General features: G+C 37.4%; 1 protein-coding gene across 2 annotated transcripts in view; it reads right to left on the minus strand.

Moving 5' to 3' along the window:
* Positions 1-9,306, minus strand: part of LOC131072943 (protein CONTINUOUS VASCULAR RING 1) — a 54,705-nt gene extending 45,399 nt beyond the window's left edge. The window contains exon 1 of one of the 2 annotated variants that reach the window (XM_058009252.2): positions 8,998-9,306. In XM_058009252.2, the coding sequence (XP_057865235.1) occupies positions 8,998-9,135 (138 nt within the window). In that variant the 5' untranslated portion in view covers positions 9,136-9,306. The remainder of the gene's footprint in view (positions 1-8,997) is intronic. The other variant, XM_058009258.2, reaches the window with a different exon arrangement.
* Positions 9,307-27,267: the final 17,961 nt, after the last annotated feature.

Below are 27,267 nucleotides of genomic sequence, written 5' to 3' on the forward strand. Positions count from 1 at the left end.
CCGGTCCTTCACTGAGGGACAGGAGCGATTTTTTCCCTTGGAGGCATTTCTGTGCTCATGAAAATCTTCAATTTATATTCAATGGAAAGATCTCGCCTTTCTCCATCACTTCCAATTCGTAATTCATCTTGACCCTGCAGGGATAGTAAAATATTTGAAAACGAGCTCCCGTCCTTCACTGAGGGACAGGAGCGATTTTGCTCATACAGGCCAAAATATCATGATTTTACACATTTTATCACTTCACAAGGCAAAAACAAATCATTTCCAATGCTCAGGATCAAATATCAAAAAAGTCAAAATTTGGTCAAAATTACTCAATTGGACAAAATTCACATTTCATCTTCAACACTTAGACAAATTTAAGCTCTGCATCAACATTCCAATTGAAAATTAGACCATTCTGGCGAATTCATTTCATTCAAAATTTGCATTCTAGAAAAGGAAATTCAAAAAAGCTCTCAAAACTGACTGGATTTTGGTCCGAAAAGACGGTAATTAGAACCCTAAGGCTTGACCCTAAATCCAGACAACTAACAAACTAACAAAACCCTAGAAAAAGCAAAGTGAAAACGAGCAAAACGAGCAAAAAAAACATGGGTCCCCATTTGCAATGGGGCGATGTGTGAAAACGTCACAACAGGCACCCTATTGCACTGTGGAAGGGAGAGAACAGCCAAGGGCACCCTATTGCAATTACCCTTCCAATCCCCTACGCTGAGGGACTGTTGATGAACACAAAGATCTCCAGACATGGAAAAATGCAAGGGATTGAACGAAGAGAGAGAACGGTTGTCTTAAGACACCCTACCATGCCTACTTATTCCATATCTTCTATGACTAAGATTCACAGACACGCTGCATATTGATGAATATATGATTTCCCTGATCTAATAATAGATGTATTTCATGAACTGTGTCTACAATGTTAATAAACTTGATTGCAGGTTTCCAGAACAGGCTTGGCTCATCTTATTCTTAAGTAAAGAATGTACCCCTTGTTGAGACAGGACCAGCTAGGACTCGAACCTAGGACCTTCCATATGCTGCTGGAGTGCTCTACCACTGAGCTACTGGCCCCTCTTGGACCAATCCATCATCGGTCCGGGTGTGGCTTATTTCCAACACCAACACCCCCCCTTAAGCCACACCTCTCGTGTGCTTGGGGCTCCTAGCCTGGACTTGGCTTCGATACCATGTTGAGACATGGACCAGCTAGGACTTAAACCTAGGACCTTCTATACGCTGCTGGAGTGATCTACCATTATATGCTTGTTTCCTTTGGTTTTGTGAATTTAGGGTGAAATATAGAGTGATCCAGCAAGGGGATTACATGATAGGGTACCTAAGTAGCATAAAAGGAATCTCACTAAATCTTACAATCCTGATGTAAGAGATGTAAGTAAATGTCGGAAACTAATGAATTTCAATCTCCATATTCATAAACCACCACCGTGGCTTCCTTTGAAAGCCACTCCCTAAATAAATGACTTGTATATTCCCATTATCAAGTTTTCAATGAATGCATCATTTACTATCCCTTAGTGAGTTAGAGTAACCATGATATAGCTAGGGAAGATGATTATAAATAAGATTAGTGGGTCCATATTCACCCACTTTGTTCAAACCTTAGAATATACTCACACACACCAAGTTGTACCTCTAAAATAACATCATATAAAATTCTCACATCTAAGAAACAATGCACAACTACCAATTTATGCTTTGACTAATGATGAAAGCCAAACCAATCTTACAAGTTATCATACTAACCATGTTCATCACATAGAACATCCGTGGATGGAGTGTCCTTGCCTCTAGTGTACAAATTATCATATTCAAGAATGTGATTATGCCATCAAGGACATCATGGAATTCATCCCTTTATAAATGTATTAGCAACAACATTGCAACCCTCTTTTTGTCGACCAACCAATGATGAGAAACCTATTTTTAACATGCTTCTTAGTTTGGATCCCATTGTGCTTAATTCAACCATAGTAACCCTAACAACAAAATATAAGACAATAATGCCCAACAAATGAGAAAGTCTCTAGTGTGAATCTAGCCAATATTTGCCCCATCAACACGTGTGATTCCCTTGTGTCACAACAATTAAACTGTGTGGTTGTGAAAATAAGCTCAAGAGATTAATGGAACCCTTGGAATGCCAAGGCTTCCAAAATACCAAAGAAAAAAAGATTCTTAGTTACCATATCCTCCATTTTGATTTTACTATTAAATTTTCCCTTGACAAATCTATGTGCCCTATTTCAATATCTCAAATGTTGACCAAATCTCTCTAAAGAAAAATAGGGAGAAGAACACCATGCTATTGGTATTCCATTTTAGCAGCCCTAACAAGTACCATTTTGATGTTTCTATCACAATTCAACTACATAATTTTTAAGTCAAACTCATTGACCCAAATTTCATGAGCATTCACACAAACCCATCTCTCTCATGAGAATGAATAGTTCACTTAGCACTCGTTGTATCTAGGTACATTTATTATATTTTGTACAGCTAAAAGCCAAGGGGCATGCACAATGCCCCCCTTTTGGTACATTTAGTACTTTGTGCCAAAAGTGCCAACTTGGGACGTACAACCTAAGGCACTTTTATTTTTTTAACTTTTTCTTTATGATTTTTTGCTTGAAGTTTTCACTTATGCCACTGATGCACATAATTATCACTATTGCCAAAAGTGCCACATTGTGCCTTTTCTAGTCAAAATGAATTTTACCCACCTGTTTTTAAAAGCACACTTAACTTTGATATTCTGGTTGACCTAGCATATCATTGGAGCATTTTTTGCACTTTTAAGTCCATGTGACTTTGTTCCAAAATTCAATTACACTAGCAAACCCAAACCAAAAAATATATTTCCCCTACAAACTTTCAGCAAAATCTAACAAAATTGATATTTTGGATTTTTTTAATTTATGGCACAACTAGAGGTAATTTTGGCACTTCCATATGCCTCCATTTTCAAGCTCAAATATCTTCCATTTTTTATCCTTTTCAATCGGTTCCTGTATTTTAATTTTTAATAATAATGTAGGGACTTTACAGCATCTAGTCTGTTTTACTTTTAAACACATCTAGGTCACAAAAATGACCTTAGTGGCATCATAAATGGTCAAAACAAGGTAAAACAAAGCTACTGAATGTGGTTGCTTCAGTAGGATTGCCACGAAAAGCAATATGAGGTTGTGGAATGGGATGAGCTAAAGTAGTAAGAACTTGAGCCTTTCTAATATTAATAGACATCACTCGTTAATGGATAAGAGCCCCCAAAGTTAGTAGGCGATCAGCTTGCCAGTCCCCTCCTAACAAAAAAGGTTGTTTGAAGCTAAATTTTAATAAAACCCCAAGTGGCAACCCAAGTGTAGCAGGTACTCCAAATAATATAAAAGATAAAAAGGGTAAGCTAGTTATAGCTTGACAGAGCACATTCCTCTAGCAACAAACAATGAAGCAGAAGCCTTAGCTCTCATGGTGGTCTCAAGCTCACCCACATTTTGAATATAGAACTTTCAGAAGACAAAAGTGACTCCCTCAGTTATCAATTCAATGATGAAGGGAAGCATTCAAAGTTGGAAACTCAACATGTGATTTGAGAGGCAAACCAAGCAGCTGATTAGCTAACCAATGAAGGTGTCTCCCTCGCAATCTTTTCAAAATGATCCAATTCTGTCATGGTAGAATGGCTAGGCATGACCCCTCTAATTTGATCCTATTCCTTTCCTCCCTTGTTTGTTATTACTCAATAGTAAAAACAAATTAACTAAATGAAAGGGCATCAATCAAAATAAGGATTCCAAATCTTTCTCTATTTTTCAAGATTGAGAATATTAATTAGTAATTACCCCTTGATTTTGGAGTAGAGCACACCATGAAAACTATACTGCCATTTCTGCTTTAACCAGGCCTAATTATTACACCAAAAGATTGATAAGCAGTATTGCATGCTAAAAAATGTAAAAAAGACCACTCATATTTATTAGCATTGAGGCTTGCATTTAATCCTGTCCTCTTGGATTTTTTCTCATTTCATTATTTTCACTCTGCACTCTCCCTCTCATGTTCACCATCTGTTCCTAGTTTTTTTTCTGTTAGTGCAAAATAAATTCTAGTGGACCTGTTGTGTAACGGGGAATACACCTGCCCGAGATAGCCCTTATGTTGGAGCAATGTTTGATAGGAGGCTTTGTAAGACTTTTCATGTTGGGGATAGTGATAACCTTTGAATGATAAAACAAGTGCTGGGAACAATGCACTTAGCCAACACGGGGCTCAGACAAACAAGGGCAATGATAGAAGAGGACTTTAAGTTCAAACTAGTGGCAATTGTAAAAATGTTGTAAAGACCCACCCTATTCTGATCTTCTACAACTTCTGATTTTTGACTTTTTTGTTTTCTGATTTTCTGTGTTTTTGTGTTTTATGTATATTCTGATTTTTTTCTGAAAATTACAATTTTCTGATTTTTTTTTTGGAGTTTTGCTTGGGTTTTGCAATGAAGTGAATGACAATGAATAAAGAATACAAGAAAATAACAATAAAACCAATACATGCACAAAAATGGATTTTGGTATTTAATTTGAGTAAAATTGACAGTTACATACCCCACAAATCAGGTACAGGTCTGATGTGTTTTTGCCATATGCTGAAATTGTCACATTGAGTCTGAATTTTAACCAACAGATGGATTTCTTTTGGTCTGATCTACAATATCAGATCTGTATCAGATCCAATCTGCTTTTTTTGCCTCCCCAAACCCTCACATCCTCTATGTGAATGGATGCAAATTGCTCCTGGAGTGTACGTCTAGCTGTAGGTGTGTAGATGTTGGCAAATGCTGACCAAGATGGTTCAAATCTGATCCCTGGTCTGAAACTTCAATGATGTCCTGTCCTTTTCACTGCTGCAATCTGAAAATAAATTCTTTTTTTTAATTTTTCATGAATGAAAATGTTGATTCAAACCCTTGGGAGGTCCTCCACTCCTATAGGCCCTCTGAATTGAAGGGGTTTTCGTCCATACAACCTCCGAATCTGACCTTGATCGCCAGAGCTCTGAATTTCCAACTTCTTCCTGTTAAAATAATGCCAAGAATAACCAAATGGAAGCTCCCAATGTCACTTTATTCTCCTCAAACCTTAATCGAAACTTTCAGGGTTTCATATGATTTAATAAAATGTTTCCCTCTAAGCTAGGCGTACATCTCTTGAGCCTTATTTAATGTTTTGTCCTTTTTAAAACAACATTATGTCCACTAGGTGGACATACCCCTTGGTGACCCCCTTTTATGTAAAGTAAAAGTACTTTATTTTCTCTAATTAAAACATTATAGTAAATACTTTAATATTTATTCCTTATTCCGAAACCATCACCGGGCCATTCCCAACTGAATACTAATGATACACCTAATCCCCGAGTGATGTCTATAATTGGCAAGCTAACTTCCAATCTCCCCCTAAAAAATAGGAGTCTATCTCAGAACATTAGAAAAGACTCACAAAGCCCCCTACAAGGCTCCATAAGCTCCAAGTGGTCAATAGGCAAACTGTCAGTCTCCTCATAAGAAATAGGAGCCCCTCCTAACAAATAGAAGACTGCCTCTGAGCTTTTGAAACGCCTCACAAACCTCTCCAAAGGTCACCTGACCCCCTAAATGGGCTCACCATCCACTATATTAACCTCAGGAACTCTAATGATAAGCTAACCCTGCTACCTAACCACTGTATAAGCCTATCATCATGGTTCTTGTAGGCTAATACAGTGGATAGGGAGCCCAATCAAGGAGTCAGGTGACCTTTGGGGAGGTTTGTGAGGCATTTCAGAAGCTCAAAGTCAGTCTGCTATTTTTTATGAGGGGCTCCTCTTTCTTAGGAGGAGACTGTCAATTTGTTTGTCGACCACCCGGAACTTTTGGAACCTTGAAAGGGGCTTGATGAGACATTTCAGGTGTCCAGAGACAGTTTCCTTTTTTTTAGGAGGAGAGTGGGAATTGACCTGCTAATTTTAGACGTCACCAAAAGACCGAGTGCATCATCAGTATCTAGTTGGAAAGGTCACATGGATGGATTCGAACTTAAAATATTAAAATGTTACCTTTAATGTTTTAATTAAATAAAATAAAAAACTTTAATATAGAAAAACTTTATGATATTTTAATAATGTGTATAATAAAGGGGATCACCATGGAGCACACACCCCTAGTTGACATGATATTGTTTTTAAAAACCCAAACATTAAATAAAAAGCTCATGAAGAGGTACGCCTAGCTTAGGGTGAGTAAATTAAAATTTATAAAAATCATGAAACCCTAAAAGTGGGCATTAGGGTTTGAAGAGAATAAAGTGACATTTGGGCCTCCATTTGGACAATTTTTGACATCATTTTCATAGGTGGAGATTTGGATTTCAGAGCTCTGGCATAGAAAGTAATATTTAAAGGTTGTAAGGACGAAAACCCTTGCAATTTAGGGGGCCTGCAGGAGTGAAAGACCTCCCAAGGGTTTGAATTATTACTTCATTCAAAGAAAATCAGACAAGGAGCCCATTTTCAGGTTGCATCGGAGAAATCTGTTGGATATCATTGACATCTCAGACCAAGGAGCAGATCTGAAACGTTAAAGCACCTTTTAACAGCCACTTTTCATACCTATGGCCAGCCATACACCTCCTGTAGAAAAGTGTAGAATTGCATGTTGAAAACGTGAGGGTTTGTGGGATACAAGTAAGCAGATCAGACCTAATTTAGGTCTAAAAAATCAGATCAGAGCAAGAGAAATTCCTTGTGGGTGGAAAAATCGAGTTTAATCTGACAATTTTGGCATGTGGCAAGCAAAATCAGACCTGTACCTGATTAGATCTGGTATGAAACTGGCAATTGATCCAAATTAAGTTCAAAATTTCATCCATTATTGCATGTACTCGCTGTACTCTTAATTTTCAGCATTTATTTATTGTCTTTTCCATTCAAATTGCGAAAAAACAAGCATAAAACCCTAAAAAAAACAGAAAACTTAAAAAAGCGAAAAAGCAATAAACAGAATAAATAAATTTTAAAAAAAAAAAAAAAAAACTCTAAGCATCATTCTGGGGTGAAGCACTACATAAAAAAAGGTTGCTTATGGATTCTTGAACAGGTTTCAGCCATAGATGAAGTTATCTCATGGTCCTAAGTCAATGGTGGAGCTAATCTTCCGATCTCCCCAATTCTGAATGTCTGGAGGCTATCACAGCAGAGCATTAGAATTCACTGCTATTAATTGGATCTTGATGCATGATCAGAAGGTCAGTCATTGTCACTTTCAGTCAAGAAGATGACAGAAGACTCTGACAACACAGAATACTTGCTACAACAGCTTCGAAGCCAACCAATTACTCCTTGGTGATGAAGATAACCTTGGGTGCATCCACAGCTTTTTAGGTAAGTCAGCAAACAGGGGAAATTTAGACAAAGCAAAATATTTCAAAGTTGATGATGACAACACAGATTTAAGTAGGGGGGCAGTTTTGGAATCATCCCGATGGTTTCAGAACCAATCCAGCAGTTATGTAACCACCAGTCTACCTGAAGCAGCAGTTTTACCCACATTGTCCGTACAGGAAGACCAACAGTTGCAAACATTGTCTCTTCCTCTCCTAGACACTATGAGAAAAGAATTCCACTGAAAAAAGGATTCTTCATGTTCTTTGATTATTTGTAAGGCCTCGTGCAAAGGCTGGCTCAAAAAATTTTATCTTTCTATGTGTTCATATATGACTGTGGCAGGCAGCAGAACAGGGACATCATAGTATTGTAGACATATTCAAGAGTGGAACTCAGTAATGATTAATGCCATGGGTTCCAGATAATCATCAGAGCATCAAAACCATTTATAAGACTGAAATAAAGTGACTTGAGGGGTCTTGGCCCCCAATTACCTAAGTCTTTCCCATTATACAGGTTTCTCTAAGTGAATATTCTGTTCTATATCCAGTCCATTGTCTATGTTTGCATCTGTTGTTTTAATCCACTATCAGTAGGTTTACAATCTAGCTTGCATGGGTAATTGACTAGACTGAATTCTTTAACATTTTGAGCTTGTTTTTGGTATGTGAAAGTGTATGTTTTAAGGCGGGCAATGGAAATCTGTTGTTGAGAACAGTGTAGTGGAATATCCGCTAATTTACAGATCAGGGAATCTGTGTCCAAAACAATTTGAGCTCAAAGAATTTTTCAAGGGTCTGGGAAACTACCTTCAGGGCCTTCATATTGTTCATCAAAACAGTGTTACGGGAGTTGCCTGCTTGGAAACCCTACTAGTCTTCACTGCTGACGTACTCACTCGTTCTCAAAGGGGTGTGGTTATTGAGCTGAGAGCGAGATTCCACTTGCCACATAACCAGGATCAGAAGCTGCTGCTGCTGCTGCTCCAGCTAACCACTCCCCCCCGGATCAGATAGAAGCTGCGTGTTCTCCCCTCACTCTCTCTTCTGCTGGTTTTATGTAAATCCACTTTAGGAATCGTTCTGTCAGGTTCAGGACCGTAAATGTTTTGTTCAATGTAGTTTAATTTTTTATCAATTTTTTTTCGACCTTTGTTTCGAGAATGTAATAGACAATAACCAAAACCCTTCGTTGGAACACAACACAGAAATATGAAGCTCACGTTGTCATCTTTAGAAATCTGTTTTAATTTGTCTACGTAGACTGTTATATGCAAATCTATGAAACGAACTATACAGCTGGACAGCCGGTGATGATCTGGGAAAATCTGTAAGTTTCTGTCATCTACCGTAGTTTGTATAACTGACTTTTTCACTTATTATTTGGCTGGGTGAGGGCCTATATGGAACCCTCAATTTACCAATTAAAAGAAAAAATAAAACCCTCAATTTTCAAGGTAACATGATAATTGATTTGAGGTTTCCATGGCCAAGTTGAACCAGAACATCGAGAATCCTTTATATATACAGCAGAGTGAAGTAAAAGAAAAACCTCGCGGCTGGAATTGTAAGCACGGGGAGAAGCCAGGGAAGGCTTGGCGGGATCTTCTAAATCATGAGCACTGTGAATGAGCATTTCTCTCTCTTCCCTCGCCATCCCCGACGGACTCGCTGCCTTGTCCTCGCCCATCAATTGATTTTCTTTACTCTTCCTCTTCTGCCGCACACTACCCTGCGTGTATAATGTTAGTTGCTATCCTCTCCCAAAAGCACCCATCGCTCTCTTCTCTCCCTGCAATTCGCGTCAGGGTACTCCAAAAATTTCCCTTCGCCGTGTCCCAACGAATAATTTATCTTTATTTTTGCGTGTTTGACCGGGCTCGCTATACGTATTTTGGAATTTTCAAATTTCAAAAAGCCGTAAAATTTGTCGATTTGATTCGCCGATTGTAAAGATACAATTAATTATCTTATCCGATATTGGAAACGTAAAGCGGGTATTTTCAAATATTTGAAAAAACTGATTGGTTAAAATACCAATTAATTATTAAAATGATATTGTGATGATGAATTTTGAATACCCGTGCCAATGGCAATGTCTAGGAAGAGACCAATTTTTTGCATTTATTAATTAAATTGAAAATTAAAATATTATATTTTTAATTTAATTAATAAATGCAAAATAATTGTCTTGTTAGGTGCAATTTGATCTTGTGTAAACAATTCTCGTGCTAATTATTATTAATTTTTTGGTCTATCAAAATTTATGTCATCTTATATATATTTTCACAGATTTAATTTTATCTTAATTTTTTTTTTTTTAATTATTATCCATTCATCATTATTAACTAGCAATTGAATCTTGGTGTGCAATGGGTACATCGAAGAGGTGTGGAAGGTCACTATTTTTTCCCATGCATTTTATCTTATACATGAGGTAAATTGGTAGACAAAGATATAGAGGGAGAGAGAGGGAGAGATATATGGGTAGAGAGAGAGGACAAATAATAGGATAGAGATTGGACAAATAATAGGATAGAGATTGAGGGAGAGATGGAAGAATAAAATGAAGAGATAGAGATAGAGAGGCAAATAGATATAGGTACATAGGTCTAGGAAGAAGGAAAGTGGGAAGGAGAGAGTGGGAGCAAGAGAGATGGATGGACAGAGAGAGGGAAACATGTCTAGAGATAATAGGAGAGAACAAGATAGAGGTTGACATGAAGATTGGAGAGAGGAAGAGGGAGAGAGATAAATAGATGGATGGGAGTAGAGGGAAAGATAAGAATAGAAAAAGATAGGGAGACTGAGACTGAGAGGTAGAGAAGAAGAGATATAGAGATATAGAGAAAGAGATAGAGAGATATAAGAAGATAGAGGAGAGAGAAAATGAAGAGGAGGAGAAAATGAGAAAGAGAGAGGAGGGAGAGAAATGGGTAGAGGAGGGAGGGAGTGAAGAGAGGGGGAAAAGGAAGAGAGATGAGTAGAGAGGGAGAAAGAGAAGGGGAGAGAAGGATGGGTTGCTCAATATATATATATAGAGAGAGAGAGAGAGGCAAAGGGAGAGATATAGATAGAGGGTGATATAAAGAGATAGAAAGTGATAGGAAATGAAATCGATAGATTGTGAGATAGAGGTAGAGAAAGATGTGGATAGAAAGAGAGAGAAAAGTGAGAGAGAGATAGAGAGACAAATCTAGAGCCGGAGAGATGGAGGGAGAGGGAGGGAGAGGGAGAGAAAAGGGGGGAGAGTATGGGAGAGGGGGAGAGGGACGCAGCTATTATGGCTCCAAAACACTAATGTCGTACCAACAACATGCATCGACATAAATGCCTATCCATGCCCACTTGTTAGGATGGCGTGGAGGTCCAAACACACGCACAATAATTACGTGGAGATGTCAAAGGTCGAGTAGCCTAGTGTCAATTGACTGTGTGGTGAATGGAACGTAGTTGACCACTTTGGAAGGTTAACTTTGCATAACAAGTATATAAAAACAAAAAATGGCTACCGCAGACTGCAGCAGTTACAGCCTCCCGACAGTTAGGACCCAAAAGGCGGGAAAGGACAGTGTGTTAGGAGTGTCAAAATTTAGCCTCTTTTGTCTCCTAAATCCCCTAGGGTTAGGTTTTTTCTAGAATTTTGTAGGGTTTAAGTCCTTTGTGCCTCAATAAAGTTTGCCTTGTTCTTTTTTTATTTTGCCATTGATCTATGTAGCAGCTTGTAAAATATTTAAGTTGTCACTGGGAAGGGTTTTAATTGTGCTTTGATCAGACTTTAATTTTTAGTATTTTAGTATGGGGGTGGGCTTTAATTTTTACTTAAGTCCCTAAGTCTTTGTTTCCTAGCGTTTTAAGTCTCAAGACCCCATTTTACCTTCAAATAATGACCACGTGCTAAATTTGTCACTTATGTGATGACCTAGAACAATTTGAAGTTCAGCAGGATGGCAGGGTTCGAGTCTTATGTCCTTTAATTACCTTGCAAGGTCTATTTTGCACTTGTTGAAGCACCACGGAGTAGCAGGATATGTGTTGGCAAAAAGAAAATCCTACCCCATGCATCCCTTTTGTCAGGCCAATATGTTTAACAAGATGGTGGGATGCATGTAAGGTGCAGTGTAAAGGTGGCTCTACCACTCTGTGTGGTTGGGATAGCAGTAGAAATATCATTGTGGGCTAGTGGGATACACTTAAGGGATAGAGTATCTTTACCCCGTCGGGATCAAAAAGCTTAAGGAGATGTGATGCAGGTTGGCGGGGTATCATATGTGTTAAGGTAATTTGATGGCCCGGCAACCCTGCAAAATCAAAAGTAAGAAGAAGATTGCCCTGCGAGCTAGCTGGGCGAGTATTAAGAGCAAGGATAATCTTACCCCATGGGGGTAAAAGGACTTGAGAAAAAATGATGCGAGCTGGTAGGATAGATGTAAAGTGACTACCCTGCCACCTTATGAGCCAAAAATGAAGAAAGTGATCATGATGTGGGCCAGCGGGATAAAAAGAAATAAGTAAAAAAAGGGTAGCCCTACTACCCTGCAAGCCAAACGCAAAGAAGATAACAACACCACAAGCTAGTGGGATAAGAAATACAATGAAGGAGATTGTGGCCCCGCTACCCCGCAGCATGGAAAATGATGGAAAAGTAACCCCACAAGGTAGCCAAATGGTGAAATTATGAAGCCATGTTGTCTTGCAAGAGAAAATAACACATACGAAGGGGGTAAAAATAATCAAAAGAATGACTTTAGAATATAAGAGAAAAATCAAAGGTGGCAAAGGAGAAATTTTAAGGCGCCATGTCAATAGTCGAGGAGGTCAAAGATGTAATCTTAACCATCCATTTCTAGATCTACGATAGAATTTGAATTTCGAAGCCACCAACTCACTAGGCTTGCACATAGGAATTAATGGCAGCCTTCCTGCAATCAATAAAAGCAATTTATAAGACTCAATTGCACACCATGTATTCAAAGAGCAATCGAAGAGTGACTCAAGGTGATTTAGAGCGACCCCCGAGGCTTCCAATTGCATCCAAGTGTTTTCAAAAATCCAAGTAAGTGGTATTCAAGCCTATTTCTCTGTGTTTTTGTGGGAGAATTAGGGACTAGTGTAGGCTTTTGTGTTTGAAGAGATAGCATAGTTTTTAGCCCTAGAAGAATAAGAATGGCTTCCCCAATGAAAGAGACCAGCTATTTAGCCTCTTAGAAAACCCCTAAGAATGGAGAAGCTTTTGCCACCCCATAAATTATCCATGCCACTCCTCTTGTTGTAATTCACCCAACTCCTACCATCTCTAATGAGTCGGTTGTCATACCTAACCCTCCCTCTGTTGAGCAGACCCCTCCCAATACAAAATAAAGTCGGCCTTCCCAAGAAGAATCATTTAAACCGAAAAGGAAGAGGGCATCAAAAAAGGATGCAACTGCATCTTTTGAGCAAGAATTACGTGTTGAAGAGCTCGATCCTTCTACTTAATCTGATACCCCACAGCCAAAAAGGAGGAGGGCTCCCACCAAGAAAATTGTTGTTGTATCATCTAAGCAAGTCCCACCCATTACAAAGAACCCATCCATTGTTGAATTGGACCCGCTCGAATAAACCCCAAATCCAAAGCAGAGAAGAGCTCCTAGTGAGAAAGCTTCGTTGTCATCCTCTGAACAAACCTCAATTATCATAGAAAAACCTCTTGCTACTGGAAATCCTCCACCTGCTTGACAACAGCAACTTGCACAAACTTCCACTGAATCAATTCTGGCCAAGAGTGTTGAGGAGCCGGCTAAGGAAGATGAAGAGAAACTAGAGGAGATGGAGAAAAATAAAAGGAGAAATGCAAGGGGCCTACATTAGGATCTTCTGGAGTTGTTTAAGGCTTCCACCATGTAGGAGACTTAAAATAATGTTTTCTCATATAAGAATTCAAAATGTAGAGATGCCATCACCACTGAGAGAGGATGGGACATCTTTTACTACTTCCATGGAAATAGAGATAAGATCTCCACCTGCTCGACAACAGCAACCTGCACAAACTTCCACTGAATCAATTCTGGCTAAGAGTGTTGAGGAGCCGGCTAAGGAAGATGAAGAGAAACTAGAGGAGATGGAGAAAAATAAAAGGAGAAATGCAAGGGGCCTACATCAGGATCTTCTGGAGTTGTTTAAGGCTTCCACCATGTAGGAGACTTAAAACAATGTTTTCTCAAATAAGAATTCAAAATGTAGAGATGCCATCACCACTGAGAGGGGATGGGACATCTTTTACTACTTCCATGGAAATAGAGATAAGTCCACACCAGTATCAAATTGCTAGAATCTAGACCTAGCCAGACTTATTGTCCTCAATGTTTTTGTGGAGCCATTGTTAATTAGACAATTGGGGAAACAATACCATCCCGAGAGCATGACAATCAGGACCACAACAGGGCACGTTTTGGTTGATGTGGCTAGAGATGCTATAGTTCAATGCTTTGATTTGAATAGAAGTGCCCTCAAGGTAATTGACCTAAAGAGGTTAGATACTAAATATGGCATCAAGAGGGATTTTTACAAAGAACAAGAGATCCACCACTATAGAGAGAAGATGTATCAAATGGGGAAGAACTACATTTTGAATGTTTAAAAGGAGCCATTTGACTTGGTAATTTTTGAAAATTATTTTGTAAAAACTTACTATGCTCTTTATGAAGTTTTGGGAATGGATTGTGGGAGGTCAAAAATGTTTATAGATCTCATGATGATGGAGATAAAAATCTAGCATCTTCAATCGAATGAATTATACGATTTTACAACATATATTCAGGATAAGTTGAATGAAGGGCTAATGAATGCAAAGGATGAGAAAGTCCGATTGGAGTTAAGATATTATTCTTTATTGTGCCACTTAATTCTTTTTCAGAATAAGATTGATTAGAATGCAACTTTGAAGGTGAATAAGTTTGATTCTAATATAGGTGGCAGATGACCAGTTCAGAGGTGGAACCAAGTATGGGATAAGGGGTCCAGGTGGTCCAACTATAATGCATTTTTTGATCATTTTGTGGTTAAGGTTCTAGAGCATTGTGGGTACCAAATTCCAAGGCTCCCCAAGAACATTGTAACATTATTGAGAGTGAGGGATGCAAAGCCCAAAAATGTCCAATTCCCAAAGGGTGCATTCATCCACAATTTTGGAGATTTATTTTTGTATTTCGATTACACACTAATCAGAGTCTATGGTTGTAGCCAACCACCTCACATTTTGCCAATAATTGTATCTCTAAGGCTAGACTTCATAGAGTTCATATGGCAAATGTTGTGGATGGAGAAGAAATGGGTGCAAACAGAGAAGAAGGGGACACCCCTCCCTCAGATGGTTTTATATGAATATTTTACTATGGGAATTGAAACTTTGGAAAAGGTGCAAGATTTCATGGTAAAAACATATCGCCTCTGAATTGGAAAAGTTTGGGATTATGATCTAGAATGATACATCAATGAGCTCGAAACATAAAAGATGAAAGTGAGAGGCATGTCCCATGAGCATGATGAATATGAAGAATTGATAAGAAATTGTCATCCCAGTGATGCCACTCATAGGAGAAAGAAATGGGACATATTGAAAAGAATGGAGCTAGAAAGAAGGTAGAGGGACCCTGTCTTTCAAGGTTTTTGTTCTAATATTAAAAACGATTTTGCACGAATGCTCTGCAAAATGAGAAGTTTTGAAGAGATTGTAAAAGAGGCTCAGGCAGAGCAACTGACAGGGGGAGCAGAAGAAGAAAGACCTACACATGTGCCTACAACTGTCTACAAAATAAAGGGAAAGACAATTTTGGTTGAGTCTTCCCAAGATGCTTCCTCTTAGTAGATTCCACAAGAAGGACAACCAGTTGCAGGGGCAATTAGAAGAGTTGACAAGGGGAAGGCCACTATATCTGATTTTATTAAAATTGTAGATGATGGAGTGGATGCAAATATTCCTCCACCTTAACCTCCAAGAGAAACATTCAAGGATGATGATTTTGTTGACATTCCAAATGATCAGGATAGAGCAATTATTCCTAACTTCATCCCTGAGGAGGAAGCTAAGGATGAAAGGGTCATCGCTACAACTCAGTTTTTGTCAGATGATAATTTCATTAAAACCACAAAATTCAAAACATTTTGGTTGAAGGAGAAATTAAAGAATAGGTTAGATGATGATATTTCCAATTTTGATAAGGATAATATAGAGTGCACACCCAAGAGGCTAGGGAAATGATTAAGGCCAGCGGTATGATGTTAATCCCTGGATTGGACTTGCAGAGAATTTTTATTTTGGATCAAGTAAGGATCCAATCTATGCCCGAGAATTTGGAAAGCATGGATGTAGATTCAATCCAAGTATCAAGGCATTCACACAATGGGTAAGGGCCCCCAATACAAATAATCAAATTTTATTGCATGGGGTAGAGCAAAGGGTAGTGGATTCTATCATTAGAACCCCTGTTGACACCACAACTGTAGAGGTTGCCACATTGGCATTTTGTGCCTCGCATTTTGCAAAAGTGTCTACTGAGGAGGAAGAAAAGAAACATGAGGATCTTAAGAAGAAACGTGTTGCTCTTTTTGTCAGTCGTAATGAATTGTACATAGAAAATGTAAAATTAAAGAAAGAAATAGCGACAAGGGATGTCGCCTCTATGACAGGACAACAACTTGAGGACCTGCAGAAGATGAAAGAAGATCTGTAAAAAATGAAGGAGGAAGTAGAGAACATGTCCCTAGAAATTAGAAAGACAATAATTTTGCAAATAACTAACATAATGCTAAATAAGCTAGATCAGGTGCATGCCTCGTGTTCTTTTGTTTCTCAAATGCACACCCAATTGGGTGGTATTATTTGATTCTTCCAACCATTAAGGGCCACATGGTTTCTAAAGGCCGCTATGTTGAAAGAGGTCCTTTTAGCAATGAAAAATGTGTCTTCTGCATCGCAAATTGTGGGGGTGGCATGGAAGAATTATAACATAATGATAAAGGAGCTTCCACACATAAAAGATGAAGACAATTTATTAAAGGAGAAGATGGCATCATTTAGGGGTCTTCAAAAATGGGATATCCCTAAAATTTTGACCAAGGATGACCAGAGTAACCAGATTAAAGATTTGGACAGGTGGATGCTTGACTTTAAAGACTCAATAGATATAGTTTTAGGCCATTTGGTGGTAGGGGGCCACACTCAAAAGGATACTTACCATTTGACTATTGAAAGGATTCTTGATATTGATTCTTTTTACCACAAGTTTGTTGTGGAGGCTACCATTGTGCCTGCAAATAAGACAAAAGAGGCTATGAGTAAATTGCAAATTTTAAGAGCTTATACTTGGCCCACTATTGAGCAATTGGACAATTGGCACAAGCAATATTGCTTTCTTGAAGAGGATTAGTCGAAGGAAGAAGAATAGTCACTATTTTTGCCTTTTTTTGTGTCTCCCATATTCTTTCTGCAAGTTTCCACTTTTGGATGTATACTTTGGACACACAATCAGCACGTACCTACCACAGGTTACATTGCCTTTAGCGCCAAACTTTTGAATCTCAAACAATGACAAATGCTACAACAAAAAGGACACATCAACCCCATTCTCATCAGGCCTATTGTGCTATTTCGAAAGGTTGTTACTCCAGCCGCCTTCCAACCACTCTTCCAAGGGTGATTTTTTGAATGTACTTACAAAAGATGCCTTTTGGCATATTCCATTATAGCTAGCACTCATTTTTTGACAAGTGTTTTACTCGCCCCGAAGCTTGTTTGCTCCCTTGTCTTATAAAAGGGAAATTTGGGCCAGTAAGAAAGGATTTTGAAATTTTTAAGAAGTGGAATGTACTAGGAGTTGAAAGCAATAGAGAAAGTTATCTTTGCAAGTCTGTTGTGAACAATTTTTGTGATGTATTTTACCTTTTGAAAATCAATAGAAGAAATCATTTCCAAATTGCTCCTATTATTTGTGTATGTGTTGTATGAATTACTTTGTTAATGACATTGTAATCTGTCTTCTCTAATGGAGAATGTATGTTCTTAGTGATAGGTCTCTTTTTAAGTAAAGGAGTTAAATTTTGTTCTAAGAGTGTTGCAATACATATATAGATGAATGTGATGAAATTTGTATTGATTTTAGTTTGAACATTCCATGCAAGTCATGAAGTGTTTAATGAAGGGTCGTAATATTGAAATAGAGCATATTTGTTCATGATTAATTTGCAGTTAGACTCTATTCTCCAGAGGTTTGGCATTGGTATTCTCTTTAAAATTGTTTCAAGAGTCATCTATTATCAATATCTTTTCATTTATGCTATAGGAGCGGTGTTAGTATAGAAACTAGTCATGATGGTTGCATTATGTTTGAAAACTGAGGTTGTAGCCAAACCAAAAGTTTATTCATTTTTCCTTGGTATATTTTCACTGGGATGTCTATTGTAGTGTACAATGTCTAAGCATAAAGTGAAGTAGGTCATTTGGATATTATCAAGGGAGACCCACCTTGGTTTTGCAGAGCCAAAAGTGCAGAAGATTTCACTCTTGAGACTCAATCTTTTTCATTGGCTAAGTCCTATCTTAAACCAATTGATAAGAAAGTGTATGATCCTACAGTATTTAGGATCTGTTGATTTGGAAACCAACTGTTGGATGTTGTTGGTTATTGTTTCTGCTAGGATATGTTGTTGTCATTGATGCCAACATATTCCTATGTATTGCTCCAGTGATTGTAGATTGGGAAGTGTTTCTACGCCTGAATGTCATGTGTTATTAAGCTAATTAGCAAGTAATAATGAATCACTAATTCTCAACTAATTAACAAACAAACAAACATAATCAATGAAAATCAATATGAAATAAGGAATAAATTCAAATAAGAACTCCCTCATTTTGCATCTTTGCTTCCATTGTGCTTCTCCAATTTGAGTGGTTGGTGGCTCTCAGGTATTGCACTAATTTCTTGTATACAAATACTTTGAAGACTTTGATTCTGTGATTCTAAAAAAGCTAGATTGAATTGATGAAAATGATGTTTAATTTATAGATTTTCAGTACAAAGGGGGTGAGAAATAGAACTCAAGTGTTGATTGATAGATAACTGAAATTGATTGATCAGTTAACAAAGTTGATTGATTTGTTAACTCAATAGATTGATATGTTAACAAGATTGATTGGAGAGTGAACTGAATAGATTGGCTAGTAAACTCATTCGATTGATCAGTAGACTGAATAGACTAAGGAGATAACTAAATAGATGGATTAGTAGACTAAATTGATGGATTAGTCATAAAAAGTTGATTTTGAGTTAAAAAGGATAATTGATGAGTTAACTGAGTCAATTGATTAGACAACTGATTTGATCAATCAGTTCTGATTTAGCATGTGTTGTAGGAATTTGAAATTGAATTTGATTTTAATTTTTCAATTTAGATTTGAATTTGGTCATTCGAATGCTGAAATGCACATGAAATTAACTGAAATTCGGATTTGGTGAAATGTGAATTTGGAAATGTGAAATTAGATGAAATGAAGTGAAATTTGAATTTGGAGAAATATGAATTCGAGAGAAATGAAATGAGATGGAATTAATTGGAATTATAATTTGGGGAATTGGAGGAATTTAATTAATTTAAATAATTTAAATGAAATTATTTAAACTTAGGAGATTGAATTAATTAAATAATAAAGATTATTTAATTGAGGAATAAATCATAATTCATTAAATAATTGATATTTGATTAATAACTGAGATATGGTTGTCCAAGGGGTTGAGCTTAACTGGTTAAAACATTGGGTTCTCACTATGGAGACCCAAGTTCAATTCCCAATAGGGACATCTGAAGTGGAATTCTAAGTTGTGACTCTTGGCCTTCCATAGGATGGGGAAGGTGTTGGGGTCAATCTAATCAAACATAATAATAATAATAATAATTCAAAGATATGTAATGGGGATGGGGCCCCCTACTATGTCCCCACTGGTTCATAGTCCAGTCAAAAGCTATTAAGGCTTCGGCCAATTACCGATAAAAAAAAAAATAACTGAGATATGGTTAACTGATTAACATGATTTAAGAATAGAAATAGAATAATTAGAAGTGTTGAAGGGCGATCATTAGAAGAAATTGTTAGTTTAATCAAATAATTAAAGAATTACTTAATTAAATAGATGACTAGTTAGTGTAGAATTAATGAGACATTTTTAGGTGTCTACATTTGCCCCTCTTCGAGACAATGTCGAAACGATGTCGTTTCAAAGAAATGAAAAAGAAAAACTGCTCTAGTATGCCCCGGTGACACTTAGGGTATAAATATGCCCCCTCAGAAAAAGTGGTTGGAAAATTGTGGAACGAAGACCAATTTTTCGGAAATGTGCTAGATAGTGATAATATGAAGTTTGAAATGGTATCGATCTCATATGCTATGTCTACAACTGCGTTGAAGTTGGAGGAGTCCATGGGTGTTATGTCGAGAAAAACCCTAATTTCTAGCTTATAAATTGAAGATTGGTGTTTATTTAAGCTCATTTGCACTATTTTGTTTTGATAGGAGGTAGAGATGGAGGAGGTAGAGGCGGAGGTGGTATAGATCTGATAGCAGCAGTTGCAGAGCAGGTGGATAGTGGAGAGGAGGATGTGGATATTAGTGGAGAGACTACATCTATGGGTAGTTCTGATGAGGGCGATGAGTCAGGATCAGGCTCATCGAGTAGCGATGGGGATGAGGGTGGCGACGATGGACAATATGTGGAGATGCCCCAGGTTGTGGAGTCTGGAGGTGCGGAGAGAGGAGATGAGGAGGGATTGAGAGATTGAGTGAGGCATTTAGAGGACCTGGTTGCTACTTTGCGGCAACGATGGATGGAGGATAGAGATCAGTACAGGCAGACGATGGAGGAGTTGATTGCAGAGAGGGATCATCTATAGAGGGAAAGGGATGAGGCGGTTAGGAGAGATTAGATCACTATGAATGCATACGATCAATTATTTGGGCCAGTAACAAAGGCATGTAGCTAGATAGATAGATATTTTGTTGCTTCACTGAAGGCTATTTATTATCGGCAGGCTTATGAGAGAGTTATTCCTGAGGGTCAGAGGGAGCTTGGTTTTAGTGCTTTCATGGGGAGAAGATAGAGTCAATCTACCTCTCGACAGACTAGTAGTGGAGGAGTGATGGGTCCACCAAGGGTGCCATTAGGACAGACTGGAGTTAGGCGAGATGCACATACTGATAGAGGCAACATAGGTTGAGAGATTGGATATTGATGTTGATGTTGTAGATACGATGTATTTTGACACATTTCTATATGATATATGATATGCATTCTTGATGAGCTATTTGATGATGAACTTTATGGTGTAATGTTTTTTTATTGTGTTTTATGCTATTGTGACGATGAATGCAATGTGAATGTGGTATCATGCAGTGATGTTATGTACCTTTATATTGCGATGTATAATGGTTGATGAAATTCTTATTATAATGCAACAGACTAACATTATGAAATGATATATGAAAATGTAATGTGATGATGTTTATTTTTGTGTGTCAAAATAGGTGTTGAAAACTGTGAATTTGGAAGAATTGTTAGTTGTTAGACGTAGAATAGATATGAAATGATCAATCAATTGAATCAACCTTTTTTTATTCCAGGTTTAGATATGATAGAGATGATTTCATAGAATTTTGATGAGAAAGTCTTCATTGTTTTATTTGTAGTGCAATACATTATCATCATTGAGCTTTGTTATGTAACAATGGAGCTTATTACACCAGGGTATGAGGAACAAAGATGTATAGATATCTCATTGCAAAGAAAAAAACATGTAGCAGATAAGGAATGATCCCTCCATTCTGGGAATCACACTAGGGATCCAGGTATGTGTGGCATTCACAAGTTGAATGCTCGTATCACAGACACCCACTAGAGTAATTGCCCTAGAACTTCATTGGTTCAAACCACAAACAACAAACAAAGAAAAGGATCATGCCCATTACGACTCCTCTAGTCACTTTTTGGACATCCTTTAGTAGCTAAAAGCAATTATCTTAGCCAATTTGATCAAAAGAGTCAACCAAAATAGACAAAACTCGGCAATTGGACTGACTGTGCCTTTGCTTTGATATGTTTGATGTGATTTTGATAATGTCTGGTTTCAAAAGTTTTGGACCCCGTTTAAGATTGACTTGTCTGGTTTCAAATGTACCGATTCTATTTAAGACAAGATGTTGATCATGTTGATAGTTTGATAGTGATAGATTAGACAGTTGATTAGCTTGATTGCAGACGTTTTGACAAGATAGTTGTATCCTTTTTTTAACTTCGTGTGAAGTGTTTGCTGGATATCTGCTAGGGTGTTTGATTCTTGCGAGATAATTTATTGCAAGTTTTTTTTTATGTTTGGATTTTTTAGTTTGTTTTTGATTGATTTGTTTTTTCAGGACTTTTTATGAATGTTTGAAGTTTTGAATTTTTTGATGTTTTTCAGGGCTTTATCTGAATGTTTTTTTTTATATTTGAATTTTTCGATGTTTTTGTTTGATGTTTTTCAAGACTTTATCTGAATGTTTTTTTATTTTTGAATTTTTTCGATGTTTTTGTTTGATGTTTTTCAAGACTTTGTTTGATTTTTAGAAATTTTTCAAGTCTTTATCTGATTTTTAGAATTTTTTCAGGTTTTTATCTGATTTTTAGAATTTTTTCAGTTATGCCCCCAAGTGCAGACCTATGATGATGATATGCAACATGTATGTGGAGACAATAATTTTTTGATACGAGTTATGCTAATGCACGATGCATGACAAGAATGTAGTTCCTATTCGAACAAGGATGATTGTGTGTTTCCTTCAATTTTACATGCACTAATTGGATTAAAAGTGCAAAAAGTTTCAGAGATAGGAGTTCAATCCATTCTCAAAAGACTTAGACCATCCAACCTAACACACTATGTAACCAATATTTATGAATGGAGGTGCAAAAAACTTCTCCATCAATTCTTGAAACGTTGATCTTCTTTTTCCCATGTGTGTGCAATTGAGTTTATTCTGACTCTATTAACCATCAAAGACCCTTAGAATCCTATGTGGCTAGCTACGTGAGTTATTCTAACTTCAAAAGCATCCTGGATAGAGCCTCGCTGGCAACAAGCTTTTAGGGCTCCGACGAGGTTATGCACTATAATCTCTCAAACATTGCTCCACTGCCAGTAGGCGTCCATAGCCCTTATGGAGTTACTTGCATGTTCACATAGTCAAGATTTTATCGCACATGATATTTTAGTTATATATTATTGTTTATGTTGCCTTGAGATTGACATAACACTTTTTTTCTTTTATTTTCTTGTCTTGACTTGTAAGTAATGAAACCTACTTGGGTATGACAATTACAACGACGCTGAAGTAGAATATTGGATTTTTCACTAGCCACATGACCAACTAGGTATCTGTAATGACTTAGAGCTTTTGATTAATGTGTGAGATATAGCAATTGATAGATTTTGGGTAACAAGACTTGATAATGAAACCTTTACCCAACCAAGGATAAAGCTTAATAACAATGTGACGTTGAAGATGAATGACTAAAGGCCTCCTAAAGACTTCATGAACAAGTATCTAGGAAATGAGACAACCTTCATTCTTTTCAGTGTAGACATGTGAGTAACTCAGACAATCATCATGTTTTATTGATGCAACTATATGAGAAAGGAATAATGATATGCAACGCGGTAAAGAAATATGCAAATGCAATACTGAAAATTGAGATGAACCCACCCTTAGATGTAATATCTTTTTAGGTGCATGTTGTTGATGGGATTAGGGAGTGAATATCCCTCCATCATTTTCAAATGATAAGCACCATGTCCAATTACTTTCGTTATGACAAAAGGACCTAACCAGTTAGGCTCAAAATTTCCTGGTTTTTCACGTTCAACAAGGTTCCTTTGATTTTCTTTAAGAATGATATCTCATATTTCGAAGCAATGTGGGTTGACTCTTTTGTTGTAGCTTCTTCTCATTCTGTTTTGGTATCCTTGTAGATGATTTAGAGTGCTTTGTCGTTTTTCACCTAGGAATTCTAACTCTTGCAAACGTGCTACTCTATAGTCTTCTTCTGAGATAATGTTTTTTAGAGAGACCCTTAGGGATGGCGATTCTACCTCGATAGGAAAAATAGCTTCTACACCATAAACCAAAGAGAATGGTGTTGTACTAGTTGTCGTGCAGACACTAGTTCGATAAGCCCAAAGAGCCAAATTCAGTTGGAGATGCCAATCTCGTCCACTGTCATTGACAACTTTCTTTAAAAATTTCAAAAGTTTTATTTGTTGCCTCAGCTTGACCATTGCTTTGGGGATAGTAGTGTGTCGCAAAACGTTGTTGGATGTTAAATTGTTCTCAAAGCTCACTCACTTCTTGATTTTTGAAGGGTCGTCAATTATCAGTTACAATGCACATGGGTACCCCATGTCTACAAATAATATAATTCAAAATGAAATTAGCTATTTGCTTTCATTTTGTGAAAGTCATTGGGATTGCTTCAACCCATTTTGTGAAATATTTTGTAGCTGTGAGGATAAACTTATGTCCATTGGAGGAGGTAGGGTTTATTTTACCTACAAGATCTAATCCCCATCGTGAAAATGGCCATGGTGATGTTATTGGTTGAAGATCTTGAGCAAGTGCATGAACGAGGTTCCCATGTATTTGGCATTGCTTTCATCTTTGGACATACTTGTAAGCATCCTTTTCCACTGTAGGCCAATAATAGCCTGTTCGCAACAGTGTTTTTGCTAGAGAAGGTCCAGAAGAATGTGCACCACATATTGCATCACAAACTTCTTTCGAGGGGATTTGTGCCTCCTCAACATCAAGGCATCTGCGTAAGGTGCTATCTACACTTTTTCTGTACAAAGTGTCAACAATAATTGAATGTTTTGACAATTGTCAGATGAGTGCCTTTTATTGATTACGTGAAAGATTAGGAGGTATATATTGATCATGAAGGTATGCATATATCTCTATACCATAGGGACTTAGGTCCTATTATCATACATACATATTCAGTGGATGGTATTCCATAAGCTGGGACAATGAGTTGTTCCACTTGAAATTTAAAGTGAGTTCCATCGTTTGGTATATCCAAGAGAGATCCTACTGTTGCCATTGCATTTGCTACCTTGTTTTGCACCCTTGGTATCTGTTCAAATGTGACTTTGGCGAAGTGTTGCTTGTATTATTCCACCAATTGTTTGTATGGTTGTAGCTTATCATCTTTTGTATTGTAATCATTGTTGACTTGATTAATAATAATCTGCAAGTCTCCAAAGACTTGTAGGTCCTTGATCTTCCATTGTAGTGTAGTGTGTAGTCCTACCATCAGGGCTTCATATTCAACAATGTTATTGGTGTAAGGGAAGCTAATCCTGAATGATTTGGGAATTGAATCTCCTTGAGGTGTTATGAAGAGGATTCCTGCTCTTGCTCCATGATTTGTATCTGAACCATCAAAGAATAATTTCCAATGTGTTTGTGCTGATAGTGCAAATACTGATTCATCTGGGAAATCTATCACCATTGGATGATTATCTTGTAAGGGTGCTTCTGCAAGTTGGTATGCTATGATTTGTCCTTTTATGGCTTTTTTATTGAAATATTCGATGTCAAATTCACTGAGTATCATGACCCACTTTGCAAGTCTTCCGGTTAGTGTTGCTCTATTCATCAAGTACTTGAGTGGATCAAATTGTGCAACGAGTTGTACTTTATGACACAACATATAATGTCTCTGTTTTTGTGATGCAAAAACTACTGCAAGACATGCTCTTTCTATTTGTGTGTAGTTGAGTTCATACCCAATGAGTGTTCTACTGATGTAGTAGACAACTCTCTCTTTTCCTTGTTCATCATGTTGTGCTAGGAGAGCACCTAGGGAGGAGTTTGTTGTAGATATATATAGGAGTAATAATTTTCCATGTACGGGTGAAACCAATATCAGTGCAGACAAAAGATATTCTTTTAGTGTCTCGAATGCCTCTTGGCATTGTTGCGTTCATTTGAATGTAACACCTTTCTTTAAAAGATGTTGAAACATTTGGCATTTTTCTGCTAATTGGGTAATGAAACGCCTTATTGACTGTAATCTGCCTTGTAGACTTCTGAGTTATTTGAATGTAGTAAGTGATGGCATGTCTAAAATAGCTTTCACTTTCTCTGGATCTATCTCAATGTTGTGATTGGATAAAATGACACCCAAGAGTTTGTCAGATGTTACTCCGAAGACACATTTTTTTGGATTGAGTCTTACATTGTATTGCTCAAGTCTATTAAAGATCTTAGCCAATATGTCTAGATGGCTATCCCTTGTGTTGGAATTTGCTAGCAAGCCGTCTACATAATCTTCCATGATTGTATGTATCATATCATGAAACAAGGTGGTCATTGCCCTTTGATAAGCGGCACTTGCATTTTTAAGGCCGAATGGAATCACATTCCAACAATATGCTCCCCATGGACAAGTGAATGTTGTTTTAGGTTGCTCTTCTGGTGCAATTTTGATTTGATTATAACCAAAAAAATCATCCATGAGTGATAGCACTTCATTTCCAGCTGTCAAGTCCACTATGATGTCTATGTTAAGGAGTGGAAAGTCATTTTTTGGGCAAGCCTTGTTGAGATCCCTGAAGTCAGTGTAGATCCTTATACCTCCAGTATGCTTGGATACCAGGACTAGATTTGAAATCCATTCAACATAGTCTATGAGCCTAATGAAACCCACATCTAACATTTTTTGTAGCTCGATTTTGACTAACAAGGTTATGTGAGGGCGCATCTTCCTGAGCTTCTACTTATATGGTTTTACTCCTGGAAGCAACGACAAGTGATGTAAGACCAATTTAGGATCTAATCCAGGCATATATGCATAAGACCATGCAAAATTGATTGGTCTTTGCTTAAAGAATTTGATAAATTTCTCTTTTTCCACTGGATCTAGGGATTTTGCTAGGTGAATGTTACGAACTTTCTCAGCATCGCCGATGTTGATTTCCTCAATTTCTTCTACCAATAATGTTGATTGTTCTTTGTCAATAGGTAGAGAATCCATTATGTGTTCTGTTTTATTATCATTGTCATGATTAGGAGAGGAGCTTGCTTCTCCAAAATATGCAGTTCTGTCCAAATCCACTGCATAGCCAGCTTTGTGATCATTATAAGGGAATCCGTCCCTTGCACCCAAGAATTCAACTATGGCTTCATAATTTTGAAACCAATCTAATTGTGGCTTTCCTTCTTGCCCCCAGTCAATTAAACATGGATGCATAAGGGGTAAGTATTTGTCTCCTATTGTCTTAGAAGATCTTGATATCATGCATACTTGGTTATGATATGACGTGTATTCATCATAAATTGGTTGTGGGTTGTCTTCATTGTCAGATGGAAATTCATAGTCATGAGAATCCGTGACACTTTCTATGTATGTTTCACTTTTTGATTATGTGTCACTCATATTCTCTTGTTCTTGTAACTGAGTTTGTTGTAAATCAGTGGATCTTCTTTGTATTGTGGATACCCTTCTTAAGCTTGGTATTAATCTTTGCAATCTTTCTTCATCTGACTCAAATGGAGGAGCTGAAGTTATTTGCCTTGGCAAAAGTATTGACAGCAACCAAGGATTTTCCTCATCTGCCGGTGTGAAGTCTATATCCATTACCATGTTTGCTTGTGCAGATGTTTTAGGCACTATACTGCTAGATGTCTCTATGCTAGGTTCTTGTAGAAGTTGCCTCATGTCTTCACCATTTGATTCCATGATAGGAGATGTTGGTGCTC

The sequence above is a fragment of the Cryptomeria japonica genome, chromosome 9, assembly GCF_030272615.1.
Source record: "Cryptomeria japonica chromosome 9, Sugi_1.0, whole genome shotgun sequence".
NCBI lineage: Eukaryota > Viridiplantae > Streptophyta > Pinopsida > Cupressales > Cupressaceae > Cryptomeria > Cryptomeria japonica.